The sequence below is a fragment of the Pelophylax lessonae genome, assembly GCF_965119305.1.
Source record: "Pelophylax lessonae genome assembly, chromosome: 12".
Lineage (NCBI taxonomy): Eukaryota > Metazoa > Chordata > Amphibia > Anura > Ranidae > Pelophylax > Pelophylax lessonae.
The window spans coordinates 45877670-45899456 of NC_138779.1; the positions used below are offsets into that span (position 1 = coordinate 45877670).

Below are 21787 nucleotides of genomic sequence, written 5' to 3' on the forward strand. Positions count from 1 at the left end.
TATATATATATATTATAGCAGCCATCATTTTAGTTCCACCCCTCCTACTGAACGGAGGTCCATCTACAGTATCCCTTAAACATATTGATGTCAACTCACCCTTCCTCTCCTCCTGTGAGATATCATGAATCTTCTGATTAACATATTCTGCATAGGATGCAGCGTACCAAACCTACAGATGAATCCAAAAACATAATTTATTGTCAAGCAACTTTAAAAAGAAAATAAAATTACAGAAAAAAAAACTACCAAATATTTTTCAATAATAGATAAAATTGTGATCCACTTAATGTCATTCATAAAACGAAACTTCAGGCTCCATTACAATTTCTGACCACTGGTATCTACCTTGTTTTGCCCTTTAAGCTTTTTTTTATTCATTGCAAACAATCATCATACATTTCTCTGTGCTGTACTTCTGGACCCCCATCTGAATCTCTTGAGCTTTATCATTTATGCTTTTCTTTCTGTATACTTTTAAAAGTCATCATGCTGTGCTTTAATGCTAACTTCCAGGTATTGCTATCTTTGCACAGTCACATTGGTCCAACTTGGAGCAATGTAACTATGCATTTTCTATACCTACCTGTGGAAGCTACAAAATTACTGTAGTAGGTACTGATACTACAGTGATGTCTTCTGGCTTCTGCCAACCTTGCCAAGCCGCTGCACTGCTGCTTAGTGAACACAGAAGGTTGCTTGCTAAGCACGGGCATTATTCAGAGACTTTGCCTTTTCTTAATGGATTCAAAGTGTTCTTTGATTGGACAATGTAGAGATTTTGAGGATACTGTCCTGCCTATTTGACAGTGTACATAATGAGGTGTACATAATATAAATGGGTACTAATATTTATAGGTAAAGTTGATCCAGGGAATATCCGATCAGGAAGGAATTTTTTCCCCTGCTGTAGCAAATTGGATCATGCTTTGCTAGGGTTTTTTCGCCTTCCTCTGGGTCAACTGCGGGTATAGGATTGTGTATATGGGATTGTATGGTTGGGTTTTCTTTACTGTTTTTTGTTTTTTATTGGTTGAGCCAGATGGACTTGCGTCTTTTTTTAACCTGACTAACTATGTAACTGTAATGAAAAGTAATTATGTCTCTCTTGCCAATATGAATTGGTAGGCTGACGTAAACCAGTAAAATACAAAGGGGTCCCATAGGAAACTGTTGTGTTTTATAGTCATATCACAATCTCTGAGTTAACGAGCAGAGAGAACTGCAAGCAAAATCCACAAATACAGACCTCTCTCACTGGAAGCTATGGACCACAGCACATTGTTACACAGAGGGAGGCTGATTCCCAGTCTACCTGGAGACCCCAGTCTAAGATACCCATTTCCCCATAATTATACAGTTGTGTTTAGTAATCCCCAGTACCCTCAGTTCCTGCTTTGGTTCGATATTCTTAATGGTGGTGTAATAGATGTGCTGGCCATACTGATAGGCCACAAGATTCTGCTCTAAATGGTTCTGCGCTGGTCGAACAAACATCATCCAGTTACACAGACTCTCTTCAGACAGGTCAAACCAAAGATCCTCTTGAAAGGCATCCTGTGTGTCCAGAGGGTTACTGAGAGACACCTGCAAGAAACAAGTGACTGAATGAATAACACCATTCTTGAACGTATAAAGGTTAGAGAAAAGGAGTGGTTAAAATCCCTGTGAGTTTTTTCTTTGCCATCTGCCGCCCATTGGAGAAATCTCCTTTCAAGGTAAAGGAAAAGATTCTAATACAGCAGTCACCAGAACAGGTGTCCCAAATAGAAGTTTCCCCTTTCTGTTCTGGTGACAACTAAAAATGTTGCATTTTACTTTACCTTTAGTCCCAGTAACGGTGGTAATCAGGACAAATAGGGGAGTCCTAAAATCTAACATGGGCACAGACACCAAACAAAACCAACAGAGGATCTAATCTCTCAGCACTCTATCCAAAAATAGCCTTAGATACACTATATTAATCCCCAAAAATCATCAATAAAAAGCACTGCTAAAAAAACATTACAGGTATCTATTCCTTCATTCCCAAAACTCTTGCTGACCTTCCAAGTTTTGCTTCCCCAGAGCCACTGTACATTATTTCCAAATGCCACCAAGCCAACTCCAGGAAAGAAGCAGTCCTCTGACCATGCAATTCTCTATCCACTAACTGATGTCCTCAGTTACTCTTTACAAGGCCTTCTACCCACCACCATTACTAGTATTCCTAGAACCTTCTAACCATCACTATCAATATTATTCCCAAGGACTTCTACCCACCATTATCACAATAATTCCCAACACCTACTACCCACCACCATCACTAGTATTTCTAGAAGGTTCTAACCACCACCATCAGAATTATTCCCAAGGATTTCTACCCACCACCATCACAATTATTACCAACACCTACTACCCACCAACATCACTAGTATTCCCTAGAACCTTCTAACCACCATCATCACAATTATTCCCAACACCTACCTACCACCTTCACTGGTATTCCTAGAACCTATTAACCACCACCATCACAATTATTCCCAAGGACTTCTTCCCACCACCATCACTATTATTTCCAACATCTACTACCCACCACAACACAATTATTCCCAAGGCATTCTACCCAACACCATCACACTTATTCCAAACACCTACTACCCACCAACATCACTAGTATTCCCTAGAACCTTCTAACCACCACCATCACTATTATTTCCAACACCTACTACCCACCACTATCACTGGTATTCCTAGAAACTATTAACCACAACATCACAATTATTCCCAAGGCCTTCTACCCACCACCATCACTGGTATTCCTAGAACCTCCTTACCACCACCATCACTATTAATCCCAACACCTACTACCGACCACCATCAAGATTATTCTCAAGGCCATCTACCCGGCACCATCACTTTTATTCCCAGGGCCTTCCACCCATCAACATCACCATTTCCAATGCCTTCAACTCACCACTATCACGATTATTTCCAAGGCTTTCTATCCACCACCTTCACTATTCTTCCCTAGGCCTTCTATCCAATACAACCACTATTAATCCGGGAGTCTTCCACCCACCACCAATATTATTCCCATGGCTTTCTACCCACCACCATCCCTGTTATTCTCAAGGCATGCTACCTACCAACATCACTATGGGGAACATTTATCAATTACATCTCATAACAAGTAGTACTAAACAGAAATAACGAGACCGATAATTGTGCAGCTTGATTCATCCCTTCTGCTGCTCTAAGTAGAAACCCACTTTCTTAATGGGATTTTTTTCCCTAAAATAATAAACATGTTATACTTGCCTGCTTTGTACAATGGTATTGCACAGTGGTCACTTTCCTCCTCTTCTGGGGTCCCCTGCCAGCGCTCTCGGTTCCTCCTCCCTTCCAAGTGCCCTCATAGCAAGCTGCTTGCTGTGGGAGCAGATGTGCGGGCTCGCTCACGAGCCAGGCTACGTGTGCCCATAGACACACACACAGCGCTGCTTGGCTCCGACCCCGCTACCTCCTCACTGACTGTGACTGACAGCAGCAGCAGCCAATGTAAGTCCTGTAAGGACAGAGAGAGAGCAGAGCTGCTGCTCACAGGCACAGCGGTGGATCGAGATAAAACTTAAGTATTTAGAGGAGGCTGAGCGAGAGCTGATCATGGAAGGATTTAAACCTGAATGCAAAGAATCCATTAAGGTAAAAACCTTTTGCCTTTACAACCACTTTAAAAGTAAAATTCTCAATTCTTATATTCAGTGCTAAATTTGTCACAGTTATCTGCCCGGAATTGCAGGCGCAAGGAGTGCAAATACACAGAACAACTGCCATATAGACTTTGCTAACTGAGAGGCAGCCTGACTTGCATCTAAGTTTGTCACTAATTTGCTTGATAAATGTCCTCCTATTGTTCCCTCGTCTTCACCCAAGTCATGCCCTCTCTCCACTAAATCACTTCTTTCCCTCCTCCTTTAAGCGAATTCTACAATCTTTAGTCATCACGTGATTCTGCCTGGCCCTTTCTCATCTTCAAGAAAAAAAGTCTCCCTCACAAACCTTCAGATGGATGTAACCATCCTTCAGTTCCGATTTTTTAACTAAAGGTCCTTCCAAAGGTCCAAATTGGGTTCGTTTGGGAATGCGTCGCTTGGAATACACCCCTCCAAGGAAGCGATCAATGTACAAGACTAAGGGCAAACTGGCTCGAGCTCGGGTCAATACAGGACGGTTCGGAATAGGATGGAGGGCCCCGTGTTTTGGGCACACTGATGGATGGGCGTTATTGCACTCTTCACACCCTGCAAGACAGAAAAAAAGAACCCTGTGCGTTACTGATTATGACTAAAGCCATGCATTGGTCATACTTTATTCGTCAGTCAGACATCCACCACAAAGTTCTACACAAGCATCATCTTTTTACAGTTATAGATTAAGCCTTGTGCTTGAAGGGACTCCAGTAAAGAAACAATCTGGCAGAAATCCAACACAAAGCTCTACACACTTTCATTATCTTCTTCAGGTTCTGCACACTCTAAGGCCCTAAGGCCCCTTTCACACTAGCAGGCCCATTGGGTGTACCTGTCAGTTTTTTTAGGCAGACCTGACTGGACCCTCCAGTCTCCTCTATGGAGCGGACATGTTCCTGTTTACACCTACCGACGTCTGATCCTATCTGCTAAAAACCGACGGATGGGAATCTGTTCCCCATCTGTCTTGCAGATCGGATGGCAGAGAAGAGAGTGGGCTGTGTTGTGTCTGTGTCCGCTCTGCATAAGAGAAGCAGAGTGGACCAGCCATCCACCCTGCTCAGCAGGGATCAGCAGACAGATTCCCCCCTGAGCAGGCGGACTCCAACTGAGCCTGCCTTGTGTGGAATGGGCCTTACTCTCTTGTAGCTGTGATTCACTATTCTAAGTTAACTCTGCACATCGCTGCAGTGCTGGATGGCTCAAATTCTGTTATAGATAACTAGCAGTGTGCATTATAGTAAAAAAGTAGATCTAAACCCAAAAAAATTGGATTTTTTACTTATCGTAAAATCCATTTCTCTGATGCTCATTTATGGACACAGCTCCTGATCGTCTTAACCATTGGGTTATACTGTCCCCTACAGGAGTAGGATACAAGGCAGAAAAAAAGTGTGGCTATGCCTATGGGCAGTCCCAGGGGGTATACTCCCTCTCTCTGTTTTAGGTACTCAGTTTTGTTACAAGCAATGTCAGAAGAATTACAACTCACACAGAGGGGCGGGTGCTGGGTCCGTCAATGAACATCAGCAAAATGGATTTTACGGTATGTCAAAAATCCCATTTTCTCTTTCGTTCATTGACGGACACAGCTCCTGATCTTCTTAACCATTTGGACATCCCAAAACAGTGTTAAACATGAGGGGTGGGAACAGAGAAAAATAAATTCCCAAGGCTAACTATAGCCAGCCAGGTAAACAGGAGCTCAACCAAAACGACTGGAGCTCACCTGAAAAAAACAATACACCCTCAAAGAGGACCAGGTCCTCCAAAACAGCAGCCTGCAAAACCTTGCGGCCAACGGAAGCATCCGCAGATGCCAACACATCCACTTTATAGAACTTTGTGAAAGTGTGCACTGACGACCAAGTGGCCACCTTGCAAACATGCGTCACTGACGCCAGATGACGGAAGGCCCAGGAGGCACTGAGCGCCTGAGTAGAGTGCCCCTTGACATGGAAAGGAGGAACTCGACCCTTGACGGAATAGGCCTGAATCACCGTCTGTCTGATCTATTTGGAAATGGTCGCAAAGGAAGCAGACAACCCTTTCTGAGGCCCATCCGTAAGCACAAATAGTGAGTCTGATTTCCTAAAAGACTTCGTAGCTGCCAGGTACACTTTAATCGACCGTACCACATCCAAGCCATGCAAAGCAAATTTCCTTCAGATGATTTGGCCTGGGACACAGGGAAGGCAACACAAATTTCTTTATTCCAACGACAATCGGAGACAACCTGAGGAAGGAACGACGGACAGGGGCGAAGAACCACCTGATCACTGTGAACCATCAAGTAAGGCGAACGACGGGGTAACGGCACCAATTCCGACACCCTGCGCGCAGAGGTAAAAGCCAACAAAAAGGCCACCTTCTGGAACAGCGTAAGCAGGGGAATCTCCCAAAGATTCTCAAAAGGAGGCTTCTGGAGGACTGAGACCACCAATTTGAGGTCCCAAGGCGGCATCAGAGACCGCACTGGAGGGGCAAGTGCCTAACTCCCTGAAGAAAAGTACGCACCAAGGAGTATGTGGGCCAAGGGCCGTTGAAAGAAGACCACTAAGGCCAACACCTGACCCTTGATAGTACTCAAGGCCAGTTTCTGCTCAACCCCCCACTGAAGGAAGGTCAAGATCCGAGCCACTGAAAAAAAGCGAGAAGATGAACCCCAAGAGACTCACACCACGCAATGTACATCTTCCACGTACGATGGTAGATCTTTCTAGAAGTAGATTTTCTAGCTTTAAACAGCGTTTGAATCACCTACTCAAACAAACCTCTATCCATCAGCATCCGGCGTTCCAACAGCCAAGCTGTCAAAGCCAGCAACTGCGAGGCAGGCTGGAAGATTGGTCCCTTGGGACCGCAGATCCTCCCTGAGAGGAAGCTTCCAAGGAATGTCAGCGACCAGATCGGCGTACCAAGCCCGGCAAGGCCAGTCCGTGGCCACTAAGATGACCGGAATCCCTTCTGCCTCGATCCTGCGTAGAAGTCTTGGCAGAAGCTTGAGAGGAGGGAAGTTATAAATCAGATGATACTGACCCCACGGGGTCACCAGAGCATCCGTGATGTCCACCAGAGGATCCCGAGACCGAGCCACAAACTACTGCACCTTTCTTTTGAGCCGGGATGCCAACAGATCCACCTCAGGAATGCCCTACCGGAGACACAAATGATGAAACACCTCCAGATGAAAGGACCACTGCCCTTGGTCCAATGCCTGCCAACTGAAGGTAATCCGCCTGCCAGTTTCCTACCAAGAGAATGTGTACGGCGGAGAGGGCTGGAACTAAACTAACCGTTCTACCCACCTTAGAATGCCGGCTACCTCCAGAGCCGCCAGGACACTTCCTGTGCCCCCTGGGGATTGACATAAGCTACGGACGTGGCAATGTCTGATTGAATGCGCACTGGACATCCCTGAAGACGATCCGTCCAACATTCCAGTCAAAGTGTGATCGCTTGGAGCACCAAGACATTGATCGGTAGTCTGGAATCTACCAGTGTCCAGACACCCTGAGCAGCAATTTTGCAGAGGACGCCTCCCCAGCCAGATAGGCTGGTATCTGTGGTGACCACAGTCCGATACAAGGGTAGGAAGGATTTGCCCAGCCGAAGCGCCGAAGAACGAAGCCACCATATCAGTGACTCCTTCGTTCCCCGGCTCAGCCTGATCTGATTGTCCAGAGACTGGATTCTTGTCCCATTTGGCCAGAGTCTCCCTTGCAGGGACCTCATATGGAACTGTGCAAACGGAACCGCCTCGAAGGTAGACCCCATCAGACCCAGCAGCCGCATGCAAGTGTGGAGTAATTAACATCTGCTGGACAGCAGGAGACAAATTACAGCCTGCAGTTTCTGGAGTTTTATCCAGAGGAAGGAGTGCTCTGGCTAAGACCGAGTCCAGAGTCAGACCCAGATAGTCCAGCTTTGTGGACAGAACCAGAGCAGACTTCTGCATATTCAGAATCCAGCCAAACACCCTCAAGTTCATATAATGATTTCCAGGTTTTCCACCAGAGTAGTAGGAGACTCCGCTCGCAGAAGGAGGTCGTCCAAGTAGCCCAGTCCTGCAATCCCCCATAGGCGTAACAATGCTAGCACCAGGGCCAACATTTTTGTGAAGACCCAAGGAGCAGAAGCGAGCCCAAAGGGTAACGCCACAAACTGATAATGCTCCTCTCCCACGGCAAAGCGGAGGAAGTACTGAAGACCGACACATATTGGAATGTGAAGGTAAACGTCCTTGATGTCGATGCAGGTGAGAAAAATACCCCTGATGCAGGGAAGCTATCACCGTGCAAACTAACTCCATTCTGAACTTCTGCACCCGCACAAAGTAGTTCAGCGCCTTGAGGTCTAGAATTGGACGCACCTTGCCTTCCTTCCTGGGGACTGTAAACAGGTTTGAGTAAAACCCTCGAAAACATTCCAAAGTCAGAACCTGGACCATCACCTTTTAAAGTAAAAGGTCTTGCACCGCCACAAAAAGCCTGTAAGCGGACCGGGGACAAGCGTGCTCTTGACTTGCCAGACCAAGTTCGCTTGGATCCTCCGCAGCAGCTTCAGCTGTGTCCTCCATCTTTAAAGTCTACATCTACAATCAGTGCGTCCACCAGCAAAGGACTCCAGGACCACCGCCAGGACATCGATGGATGGATGGGACCCAGAGGGCCCTGCAGCCCCAGAGAGGGGGGAGATTGCTCCAAAGACTCCCTGAGTCACCCAGGGGAAGGTGTAAAAACACTGCTAAGGGACAACCCCCACAGCTCTGGCAGCACCCCCAGTCACCAGTAACAGAGTACCCAATTGATTTTCAGCAGAGAGGGAGAGGACCCCCACCAGACTCACCACCCAGCAGAAACCTGGTACCGCTGCCACCAGGAGAATCTGCACTGCACGTGCGGCAATCAGGAAAATCCAGGAGTCAGCACCAGGGGCTCCACTGTCATGATCGACGCTACTTTCATGGGCAAACCACCGCAAAATGGCCCCTAGCGGCACTGCGAGGCTCCCAAGGACCCAGGAAGGATCCCTAGGCCTCAGAAAACGGCACAGGCAGGAAAAGGGGGCCCTGGCAGGATCCCCCACTAGGTACAGCCCCCCCCCCCAAAGCCGATCGCCCGGTCGCTGGCAGGGCCCACCATCCCCATCGCCAGCACAGCACCCTGCCCCCACCCCAGGCAGTGGACTAGGCCACACCACAGCCCAGGAACCAGGCGGGCACCACTCTAGACAGAACATCCGCTCCATCAAAATGGGGGGGCTGATGGCCAGGAGGAACGCTGCGACTCGGGCCGAGACCTGGTCGTATGCGACCCCTCAAGGTGGGGCTATGTTGCAGCTGACCTAGCGTGGAGCTAAGGTCTGCGTGCGCGCTGGCCATACTAGGGTGACCACTGGATCTAGATTATTCAGCCCGTCGCCCAGTCCGGCAGTTGACTGTAGATCTCTCAGGAAAAAAACCAGGAGGAAAAAAAAAAAATCTATCTAAAGAAAGAATTGCCAGGACCAGAGATCCCAGCAAGGAACTAGGTCCTTACTCCTGACTAGGCAGAAAAAAACGGAGTACCTATAGCAGAGAGGGGGAGTATACTCCCTGGGACTGCCCATAGACGTAGCCAGACTTTTTTTCTGCCTAGTGCCCTACTCCTGTAAGAGGCAGTAAAACCCAATGGTTAAGAAGATCAGGAGTTGTGTCCGTCAATGAACGAAAGAGAAACTTTTTTCTTAAGTTTTGGATAGAGGAGGAATTAGGTTAAATCTGAACTCCAGACGTCCCTTCAGTCTTGCACAGTTATACAGGCTCCTCTCCTGTATTGAAATTCTCACAATGTGCATTAGAAGCTGCAACCAGTCAGATAGAACTGGCCTCATTTGCTGGCTGGAGAACATCCAGCATCATCTAAGCTCTCTCCTGCCCAGCTGAACTGCCCCTAGCCCACCCTTTCATCCATTGGATTTCCGTTCATTCAATCATGGAGGCTCGGCATCACATGTTGGTGTTAACTAGGGCAGTCTGCATGCAAATAAAGTGTGCCTAGCAACACTCACTCCTCCAGACTGACATCCCAACTATCCTGACATTTAGAATTTTGCATTTCTCCCCAAGAGCCAGCCCACTGCTTGCATTAGCTCTGAGGGCTCATGGGCAGAGTACAGAAGCAGGGTGCTTTGAGGTTTTCAGGAAGCTACACTATATTGCCAAAAGTATTGGGACGCCTGCCTTTACACACACATGAACTTTTAAGGACATACCAGTCTTAGTCTGTAGCATTCAGTATTGAGTTGGCCCACCCTTTGCAGCTAAAACACCTTCAACTCTTCTGGGAAGGCTGTTCACAAGGTTTTGAGTGTGTCCAGAATTTGTGAGGCCAGGAACTGATGTTGGACGAGAAGGCCTGGCTCACAGTCTCCGCTCTAATTCATCCCAAAGGTGTTCTATCGGGTTGGATCATGTTTTACTGGGGTTTTTTGCCTTCCTCTGGATCAACTATGGGTATAGGATTGTGTATATGGGATTGTATGGTTGGGTTTTCTTTACAGATTTTTGTTTTTTATTGGTTGAGCCAAATGGACTTGTGTATTTTTTCAACCTATGTAACAATGTGCAGACCAGTCAAGTTCCTCCTCCCCAAATTCGCACATTCATGTCTTTATGGACCTTGCTTTGTGCACTGGTGCGCTGTCATGTTGGAACAGGAAGGGGCCATCCCCAAACTGTTCCCACAAAGTTGGGAGCATGAAATTGTCCAAAATGTCTTGGTATGCTGACACCTTAAGAGTTTTGTTCACTGGAACTAAGGGGCCAAGCCCAACCTCTGAATAACAATTCCACACCATAATCCCCCCTCCACCAAATGATTTGGACCAGTGCACAAAGCAAGGTCCATAAAGACATGAATTTGGGATGAATTTGAGCGGAGACTGTGAGGTCAGTCACCGATGTGGCCAGGCTTGCAAATGCACTTCTAGAAGGATGGTCAAACATTCCCATAGACACATTCCTAAACCTTGTGGACAGCCTTCCCAGAAGAGTTGAAGCTGCTAAAGCTGCAAAGGGTGGGCCAACTCAATATTGAACCCTACGGATTAAGACTGGAATGCCACTAAAATTCATGTGCGTCACAGTGCGTGTAAAGGCAGGCCTTTTGGCAATATAGTGTATGTACAGCACCCTGTCAGCCCCTTCCACCAGCCATGATTTGCCTGCATCCCATAACGAGGCACAGAGAGCCAGTAATAAAATCCACAGAAACTAAAATAAAAAAAAAAAGTATGTAATGAAAAAAGGTTTAATTTAAAAAATACATTAGCATGGTAAGAAGGAGGAGGGAACCAGGGAAGGCAAAATATAAGGAGATTAAATTAAATAATTTCAGTTTTACAGCCAATTTTTTTTCTGTATTCCACTTGGGACATTTTCTTCACTTCCTGTCCTATACACACAGAAATCTCTTAAAAAACAAGGGAAATGCTCTCAGACAGTGGTCACTGGAACATGCGTCACCACTGGAAGATTTTTTCCTCTATTCCTATTCTGCCAAACAATTTTGGATTCTCACAATGGTGACCAGGAGAAAGAAAGTATGAATCTCCCCTACGAGACACAAAGAAACCTGGCAGGCATTCCAGCCTCTCCCCACTATAAATCCGCTGGACAGATGGAAAATAGGGTTTCCATCCGTCCAGATTTGACAGATCGGATCGGGTGTCAGCGAACATGTCTCCGCTGCCATCCGATGCCCCATAGAGATGCATGGGGGACCGTTCAGATCCACCAAAAAAAACTGACAGGCGGATCTGAACGGTTCGGATGTGTGAAAGGGGCCTTAAGGACACTCAGGCACATCACACCAGTGATTACCTTCAGATGTTAGTGGAGGGTGTTCTAGAAGATTTTGAAATTACAAAGGAACAGATTTTATGTGTTGTGACAGATAACGCTTCTAACATGTTGAGCACAATTGAGAAGATGAACGCAGATGAAGAAGGTAACAAACAGATATTAGAGTTAGAGGAAGACAGTTCTGCAAGTACTGGAGAAAGTTTAGAAACTTAAGAGAATGCTGACATTTTTTAGACAACTTTGTTTAAGAAGCATTGAAGCTTGCTACTATTCATCATATGCGATGTGCTGTTCATACACTGCAACTTGCCATAAGAGAGGGATTAAAAGATCGCCATGCAGCTACACTAATGGCAAATTACGGCAAGTAACTGTTGCAGCCAGAGCCCCGAAAACAGATGAAATTTTGAAAAGACCTGCAGGAAAAAGAGTCATTTGGGATCAAACAACTCGCTGGGGAAGCACTTATTTAATGGTGAATCGTTTGCTTGAACTTAAAGACTTCATAGAAGAAATGGACAATGAATATCTTGCATTAACTGAAAGCCAGTGGACACAAACAAAAGAGCTGGAGAACCTTCTTTCTCACCCCTTCACTGTCACCAAGAGGTTGCAATGTGACGATCTAATTCCTCTTGGAATGGAAGAGCCTGTTATATCGCCTGAACAAAAATGGAGGGTTAATAGCTGAGGGCATTGCAGGGGATTCAGCAGGGGCCACAGGATTCCACATACTCTGTACCAGGATACCAGACACCCCAGCACAGGAAATTAGGCTCAGGTCTGTGACTACTGAACCCCAGAAAAGAGTCAGAGTGTACTTAAAGCAGAGCTCCAGGCTCCTTCAGAAAAAAAAAAAACACTTAAAAAAATGTCAGCAGCTACAAATACTGTAGCTTCTGACTTTTAATATTAGGACACTTACCTGTCCACGATTCCAGCAGTGTCTTCGCCTGAGCCGATTTTTCAATTGGTTCTCGGGTGCTGCTGCTGCCATCTGAGCTAGCTAAGGGAAACCGGCAGTGAAGCCTTGCAACTTTACAAACATTTCCTACTGTGCATGTGCAAAGCACACAGTGCTTTGTAAATGGCCCAGCTGCGGGGGAGGGGGGGTCAAAACCTACAGCTGAGTTCACCGTGGTCAACTCAGCTGGAAGTGGAAGGAGGATACCTGGCAAAACCAGGTACCTGCACCCTTCTACCCCCCACCCCCACCCCGCAGCAGAAGGGGGTAGGCAGATAAGCAAAGCTTCCCCTTTTGAGTGGAGCTCTGCTTCAAAGATAATCCAGTGATCGGAAAGGAAGAAGCTCATGGCTGTAAGGTCTTGCTAGAATTAAACTAGTTTGAGATTTAGAGAGGTAGCTTAGAACCTCTTGGACTTGTAGTTCCATACTGGCTGCATGCTGCTAGTTGGACACTGACTGGTGGGCCTTGTAGTTCTGTATTGGCTGTGTGCTGATATCCGGACATCAGGAGTGCTTGGACTTGTAGTTCCATATAGGCTGAGTGCTTCTATCTGGACTGTTGGGATGTGTGGTGCCCCCCCTGACATGGGTGAAATAATTGCTTGGAGTTTGTATAGCCTGTGGATTTTTGTTTTGTGAATTGATGGAACTTTGACCCAAGTTTGTTATATTGTTTCCTCCATTCTGGTCCCTTCTGCCCTTTTTTGTGCTGAAATCAGCTCAATTAACAACCCACAAATCGGGCCTGTGTGCCATCTCTCTATCTGCGGCTCCTAGTTCATCCAAGCAACCAATGTACACTATTAGATTGCAGTCCAAAGCCATTAAACAATATCACGTTGATTGCAAGCAATGTTCTTGTTTTAGATCTTCACACTTTTATTATTTTTTTTTTATTATATATAGTTAACTCAAGATCTTCTGGATTATCTGTGGCCATTTACCTCCTCCATCCCCCACCCCCTCCACCCCCCTCCCAATAAAACAAGTTGCCCACCACTGATCTAACTGCTTTATAATTTACTATTTTCTAAGCCTTGGCATTAGATCTTGTAGTCTCCTAGCAACATTTACTCCCTGGGGCGGCTACAAGAAGATCTGGAGGCTCTGATCACCTAGAAGGCAGGCTGAAGGGGGATTGCATTAGGCTGAAGTCCCTGAAGAATAAGCATCTTATAATCATCAAATATATCTCTAACTTCTGATAATCCCTTCCAGTTCCCCGGAGTGCAGACAACCCTCCTGAGGAAGCCATGGAATGAAGACTCCACACACCGCTGTGATACGGATAAATTATATTAACAATCAGTACAAGACAAATCTTCTCTCTGTTGTAGACGCATCTTATTGCTGACGGAACGGTCCAAACAAAACCTTTTTTTTTTCCCCTTGTTTTAATGTGAATATGTGGTTTGCCCAAGCAGAACAAAGCAACAAGTTTGCTTTACTTTAGCCCTTCCTAGAAGAATATACTTACCTTCCATCCTCTATACTATCTAGCCACAGGGAGCAAAAGGAAAGCCCTGAGTAAGCTACAAGTTGACAGTCGTACTTTACTGCATTGTCATTAGGGCTGGGGAATATAATCGAAAGATCGATGCATCGCGATTCGACCCTTCGCGATTCTGCATCGATGCGGGCTGCCGGCATAATCGATTATAGGAAATGACGTCATCAGCCACGGCCACGCCCTATCACGCAAGGGAAAAAAAAATCACAAGATCGGCAGCTGATTGGTGGGTTAGTGACGGGAGCTTAATAAAAAGGCTCCGCCCCTCCCCTTCCGTCTCTTTGACCCGGGCCGAGGCGCAGCAAGACATCCCCCGCGTGTATCGGCGTCCCACCTGCGGCCTAGAAGCCAGCCAGCCATCCAAGCCAGAAGCCGCCAGTCCAGTGAGTCCACACACAGGAGCGAGGAGCCCCAAGTGCTTCCCCATCGCAGCCAGCGCCGCCAGCCAGCGCCGCCAGCCTCACCTCACCTCACTGTAGCCGACAGGCCCTGGAGGCCCAGCCGCCACGCCACTGCCAGTGACGCCAGCCGCCCGCCACAGAGCCCAGAGAGCAGCACAGCACCTGTCCTCCTCTGCAATGCAGTGCACAACAACCCACACAGTCACACAGCAGGTATGTCCGAACAAATAATTGTGTAATCATTCATGGGGGTCTCTCGTCTGTATCTCTGGGGGATGTCTGTGATGGGGGGGGGGGGCCTGGGACAGGGGACGGTCGGTCGGGGCCCGGGGGTACTGTTCTGCTGTGGCAGTCTGGCAGCCAGGGGGGTCAGTGTCAGTGGGGGCCTGGGGGTCTCTGTCAGTGTCAGTCAGCTATGGGGTCTGGGCAAGGGGGGGACTCACTCAGTGTTTGTCAGTGCTGTGGGGGATTGGGGAAGGTGTGGGACATCCAGGTCTCTGTCAGTGTGGGGGTCTGGGCAAGGGGGGGGACTCACTCTCAGTGTTTGTCAGTGCTGTGGGGGATTGGGGAAGGTGTGGGACATCCAGGTCTCTGTCAGTGTCAGCTGTGGGGGTCTGGGGAAGGGGGGGGGAGACTCACTCTCAGTGTTTGTCAGTGCTGTGGGGGATTGGGGAAGGTGTGGGACATCCACCCAGGTCTCTGTCAGTGTGTCAGGCTGCAGTCAGCTCAGATGTGGGGGGAGGGGGGTCTCTGTCAGTGTCACTGTCACTGGCAGATTTACTCAAGGTTTAAGCTTCAGTTGATGATTTACTCTGTCAAGGGTTTTCCTTCCTCTAATGGTGGCTTTGGCTTGGCTTCAGTTGGGTTTAATCGTGGTAGAGACAGAGACTGTCTGCAGGACAGGTAACGTTTTCTGTAAAGTAAGTGACATAAAAGTGACATAAGTGAATTGATAAGCTTAAAGCTTACATATTTGTAACTCCCCTCTAGCAGCCAATCCATCAACTCACTTGAGTTGACTGGCAGTTGCAGAGGGAAACAAACATCACGGTGAACATGGAAGTTATGCAGCAGTGCACTATTGCCAGGTTCACCCTTGATGTTTGCTACTAGTCAGGAAGTGCTCTGTTTTGTAGAGGACAGGTTATGGCACACCTGGAATTTATTGCAATGCATATTCACATAGAAGGATTTATATATAATTTTTAGTGGGAATTTATGATGACCATTTTCACAAGAATATTAGCTTGGCTGGCTGGCTGGCTTCTTCTATCTTGGCTTGCCTTAAAGTACAACTATAGGCCAAACTTTATCCAAAATCCAAAAAGTTTTGCCTTTAGTTGTACTTTAAATGGTGGTAGGCCTGGCTTATATTAATATTTTCTTTTATGAAGCAGTAAACTGCACTACTGCAGTTTTTTACTAATTTTACTGTTACTTCTAGTAAAATACTAGTGTTGTTGTCTGTCTCTGCTATGCTATTTGCATTTTCAGACCTTCCTATATGTTTGCAGTGCAAGTGCACTAAAGTATGCAGGGCTTGCAGGCCATGACAGGGTCCAGGAAAGTGTCCTTTGAAGCAAATGAAAATAAAAAGGATTCTTTTATTTGTGACTGCTTGATTGTTTGTTTTTTTTTGATAAAGTTTTGAAAACCATTGGGCAGTGGGCTGGGCATGGGCATTGGGCAGTAATCGTGATGCATCGCGGAATCGAATCGTATCGAATCGCGACCCTAATAATCGTAATCGCATCGAATCGTGAGGTAAGTGAAGATGCACAGCCCTAATTGTCATGCAGAGTTAGGCACATATTCCTCAATAAACAAAGTATATTTTTTGGCTTCTGCAGACGAATGGAGTGGCACGGGAACAAAGGAAAGGCCTCCAAGCACACCATTAGCATTCCCACAGTCTCCGAACATCTCCTGTAAACAAGTCTGCAGCCTCCGACCATCACCTGTAACAAGTCTGCAGCCTCCGACCGTCACCTGTAAACAAGTCTGCACCCTCCGACTGTCACCTGTAAACAAGTCTGCAGCCTCCCACTGTCACCTGTAAACAAGTCTGCAGCCTTTGGCCGTCACCTGTAATCAAGTCTGCAGCCTTCCACCGTCACCTGTAAACAAGTCTGCAGCCTTCGACCGTCATCTGTAAACAAGTCTGCAACCCCTCACCGTCACCTGTAAACAAGTCTGCAGTCTCCGACCGTCACCTGTAAACAAGTCTGCAGCCTTCCATCGTCACCTGTTAACAATTCTGCAGCCTTCCACCGTCACCTGTAAACAAGTCTGCAGCCTCCGACTGTCACCTGTAAACAAGTCTGCAGACTCCAACCGTCTCCTGTAAACAAGTCTGCAGACTCCAACCGTCTCGTGTAACAAGTGTGCAGACTCCGACCGTCTCCTGTAACAAGTCAGCAGACTCCGACCGTCTCCTGTAACAAGTCAGCAGACTCCGACCGTCTCCTGTAACAAGTCAGCAGACTCCGACCGTCTCCTGTAACAAGTCTGCAGACTCCGACCGTCTCCTGTAACAAGTCTGCAGACTCCGACCGTCTCCTGTAACAAGTCTGCAGACACCCAACCGTCTCCTGCAACAAGTCTGCAGACTCCGACCGTCTCCTGTAACAAGTCTGCAGACTCCGACCGTCTCCTGTAACAAGTCTGCAATCTTTGACCATCACCTGTATAACGTTTGCAATCTCAGACCATCTCCTGTATAACGTCTGCAGTTTCTGACCCTCTCCTGTAACATGTCCGCTATCTCTGTGAACTGTAATTGCTTTGCAATGCAACTGGTAAACTTTAAGGCCACCCCAATAGGCAAACAGAGCAGCATAGGAGTGAAAGAAAGGGAAGTAACGGCTTTAAAGCAAATTGAGTTAGTGCATCCTGTTGAAGTTAGCCAGCATTAACACAGCAGAAGCACACACAATAAACAGACTGCTTTAAACCTCATCTCACATCAGCTTGCATGCTATTGGCTACCCTTTGTTATACCTGCTACTGTCATTTTTTAGCAATGTCTTATGGCAGGCCTCTCCTCTTCTCCCATTGCATAGTGCTGATGGTAATCTAGCAGCAAGTGAGCCCAATAACTGAGAAGTGATAAGGACTGTAAACAGCGTGCAAGAGGACTTTGAGAAGTGAAACACATATCTCTGGAAATTATGAAATGTACATACATTGTTTTCCACTCCTTAATAGTAAAGATGGTGAGAAGGAGGATTTAAACTTGACATAAAAACAGAATACAAAACAGAAACCCATTAACACACATTATTGGATGTACCATAAACTCACACAGATCATTGGGATCAAAAGGCCGTGGTGGGTCTGGTTCCCATTCATCTGCATCAGAGTCCTCCCCTTCTTCATCTTCATCCTCTTCCTCATCATCATCGTCGTCATCATCATCCTCGTCATCATCATCATCCTCGTCATCCTCATCATCCTTGGCCTGCGAGTTGGTGTTCGGACCTTCCAATGTAGTCATGTTTGTTGTGCTCTCTACACCCTCCACAGGAGGTAAGCTGCCATCGTGCACCGATAACGATGCCTGAAAATAACCGCAAATTAAAACAAAATGGATTACACATACACTTCACTAGAAATACTGTATTTACTACCAGTGGCCAATGACTGACTTTGCTCCACCCCCTCAATAGACTACAGTGGGGTGGATTTGTACAAAGCCCAGGGAACAGAAGAAACCATTAGAATTAAAAAAAAAAAAAAAAGGAAATATAGAGAGAAGCGTTTATGAATGCAGTAAAATAGAAAAACTACATTTCACATTTTTAAAAGGTTGGAATCAGATTGGTGGCTTTAGCCAATTTCATTGTATTTTTTTTTTACCATTTAAAATAAATCCGTAATGAAACAATATCATACAAGCATTACCAAAATGGCTTCTAATTTGCACACTTAGGCTGGGTTCACACTATTGCGATGCGGGAACCAGCGTGATTCCAGTGCAGGTTACCGCATCGCAAGTCTCTGGCAGGCAATGCATACTGCCCTATGCGAACTGCTGTGGGTGTCAATACAAAGTTAATGACACCCCCAGATCGGTTTGCAGATCGCAGTGCAAGCTGCAAAATGGTGCAGAACTCCAATCGCATAGGTCTGAACACCCATGCAATCTGATTCCAGTGCGGACCAAAAAAAAAAAAAAAGAAGAAGAGTCCTGCACCATTTTGGTGCAAATGTGATGCGAATTCAGCCATGCAATCTGGCTGATTTCGCATTGCACAGACATTGCATGTGATCTGCACAGCAGTGCGGTGCAAATCACATGCGATGCCTAACATCGCATCAATGTGTGAACCCAACCTAAAATGGAACTCTGGACGAAATTGAGATGAAAGACTAGGTTCACATCCATTTTGTTTAGTGTTTGCAGATATTCAGAAATGCACTACAATCCATTTAACCTTTCTTCCTAGGGGTCCTCTTCACATCTATGCAGTTTCCTGTAATGTGCTTTTTGGAAAAGGAACAGTGTCGTTTTTTTTTTTTTTTTTTTTGCACACAGCAGGGTGCATTTTTGGCTTTATAGACTTCAATGAAATTACATTAAAAATGCATATACAGTGTACATGTGTTTTTAATGCGTTTTTACTGTGTTTTCCTGCCTCCTCCTAGCAACATGAACACATGGTTTACTATTGGTCAAAACAAAAAAATGCAAAATACATTAAAAAGGCATTAAAAACATGTATGGAAACACATAAAATGTGCCGCAAAAGAGCATTAACCGCACATGTACTGTGAACCTAGCCAAAAAGGACGCAGCGCCTTTCTTTAGTTTTTTTCGTTTTGGATAGAGTAGCGACCGATTCAAACAATCAGTTTATTTATTGTTGTGTACAAAGACCCTGCAAGTTAAAAAAAAAAAAAAAAAAATCCCTGTTCATGTTCCAGAAATGGATTCGGCTCTTTAAGTGGAAGAAAAGCCTAACTATCCCTAAAGTGGATATCCAGCCCCGCACTACTTTTTTTTTTTATCCAAACCCCTGCCTATCTTGATGGTATCATGAAAAATTATGAAAAATGAAAAGCAGAGTTAGGTACCTGGTAACTCTCTTTCGAAGAAGTCTTTCAGGGCAGCATCTGAGAGATAGGCTCCTCCCACCTAAAACAGGAAACACAATAGTCCACCATTATAAAAATGTCAGCCATACCTGCGTGCCTCAGTATTAGTAAAACAACGAAGAAACCCTCAGTAAGCTTATGAATAAGCAAAAATCATTTGTACGGTTTAGGGCAGGAATGAGTGCTGTCCTGGAAGACTTCTTAGAAAGAGAGTTACCAGGTACCTAACTCTGTTTTCTCTAATCGTCTTCCAGGGCAACATCTGATAGAATGTCCCAAGCAATACTTACTAGGGAGGGGGATAAGATCTGGAGCACCTTGCGACCAAATGTGTGGTCCTGACTGGACAGCTGGTTGATGCGGTAATGCCTTGTAAAGGTATTGAAGCTCAACCGTGGTGCTGCCCTGCAGATCTGCTTCGGTGTTGCCCCGGCCATTTCTGCGGTTGGAGATACCCAAGCTCTGGTCGAGTGGGCTTCGACTCCGCTCGGTGGGACAAGGTTTTGTGCTTGGTAGGCTCCCTGTATAGCAAGCTTTATCTATCTGGCTATTGTACTTTTTTGAGGCCTGTTTTCCCTTGTTGACTCCTGCGTAGAGAACGAATAATGTTGTCGTTTTGCGCCAGTCCTTAGTTCTCTCAAGGTAAGCTATAAGAATTTTTCTTACATCTATCTTGTTGTACGTGTCTCTTTCTTGCTATCCACCGAAATCGGAAGGGAGGGGATAACCACATTTGTGTTCTGTGGAAAGTTGAATAGACTTTTGGTAAGAAAGCCGGGTCTTGGGTCAGGATGATCTTATACGTTTGAATCAGACATTAGGGTTCTATCATAGATAGAGAATGTATCTATGATAGAACACAAGGGCCACTAGGAGTACGGTTTTTAGTGTAAGGTATTTATCTGAGCATTCCTCAAGTGGTTCAAAGGGTAGAGAGAGGAATCCTTTAGGCACCGTGAAGAGGTCCCATATCGGAACTCTGCTGAGCTTTGTGGGTCTGGCTCTTTTTAACGAAAGAAGGAATCTTCTTATGAGTGTATTTCCTGCCACTGTGATATCTAGGGAGGATGACCTGCCACTTGGACCGTCAAAGTGTTATGGGAGATAATTTTGTCAACCCCTTCCTGTAAGAAATCTAATATTGCTGGAATAGTCCCCTTTTTGGGGTCTCATTTACTCTCGTACCAGCAAACAAACTTTTTTTTTACTTTCTCATAGATGGCTCTGGTTACGGGTTTTCTACTGACTAAAATGGTATCCATCACTCTGTTCAACAGACCCTTCCTCTGAAACCTCTCCCTTTCAGGAACCAGGCCGAGAGCTTCATGACCTTGTGGTTCGGGTGGTTAACTATCCCCTGCTATAGGAGGTTCGATAAGTCTGGCAGTGTTAGATGTGGTCGAACACTGAGGTTTTTCAAGTGACTGAAAAACCCAGTGCCTCTGGGGCCAATGGGGTGCAATAAGTATCACTATTGCCCTTTCTTCCTTGATCTTTTGTACTACCATTGGAATTAGGGAAGTTGGCGGAAATGCGTAGCACAGCCGGTATGTCCAGCTTTGGTTGAACGGGTCTACACTGAGGTTGCCATCTGTGGGGTCCAGGGAGAAAAACTTTGGGTGTTTCATATTCATCTTGGATGCGAACAGATCCACCTCGGGCACCCCCCAGGCTTGGGTGTTCCACAAAAAGGTAGCTTGATTTAAGGACCATTCCGTCTAATTTATGATTTTTCGACTCCAGAAGTCTGCCGGCGTGTTGTCAGTTCCCTTTAGATGGATGGCGGAGATAGATCTGATCCTTCTTTCGGCCCTTAACAGCGTGGTTTGTGTCAGGCCCATTAAATGAGTAGATTTTGTCCCCCCTTGTCTGTTCAGTTAGGCCTAGTTGTGGCGTTGTCTGAATCTGGACTTCTCTGCCCTGAATGGCCAGTTATAACGCTTTTAGGGCTTTTAATTCTCTCATGTTTGAGGCTTGGGACCAAAGGGTTCCATTCTCCTTGTGCGCAGTGATCCGCCTTATGCGCCCCCCATCCCAGAGTGCTGGCGTCCGTAGTAATCCACACCAGGTCGGTCTGCGTCCCTTGAGGTAAAGAAGCAGGCTGAGCCACCACTGAAGTGTTCTTTTGATCTAACAAGGGACCAGGATAGTCGTCTCTAGGGATGAAGGGTTGCCGTCCCACCGGGCCAGAATGTAATTTTGTAGAGGCCACATATGGAGCTGTGCCCAGATGACA

General features: G+C 46.2%; 1 protein-coding gene across 2 annotated transcripts in view; it reads right to left on the reverse strand.

Annotated features, from left to right (window-relative positions):
- The window catches only part of PRDM10 (PR/SET domain 10), a 119637-nt gene that overhangs the window by 40644 nt on the left and 57206 nt on the right, over positions 1-21787 (reverse strand). For both annotated transcript variants that reach the window (XM_082273855.1, XM_082273856.1), the window contains exons 6-9: positions 17758-18013; positions 4042-4283; positions 1384-1587; positions 100-172 (exon numbers count right to left, since the gene is read on the reverse strand). In XM_082273855.1, coding sequence (XP_082129981.1) covers positions 100-172; positions 1384-1587; positions 4042-4283; positions 17758-18013 — 775 coding nt within the window. The remainder of the gene's footprint in view (positions 1-99; positions 173-1383; positions 1588-4041; positions 4284-17757; positions 18014-21787) is intronic.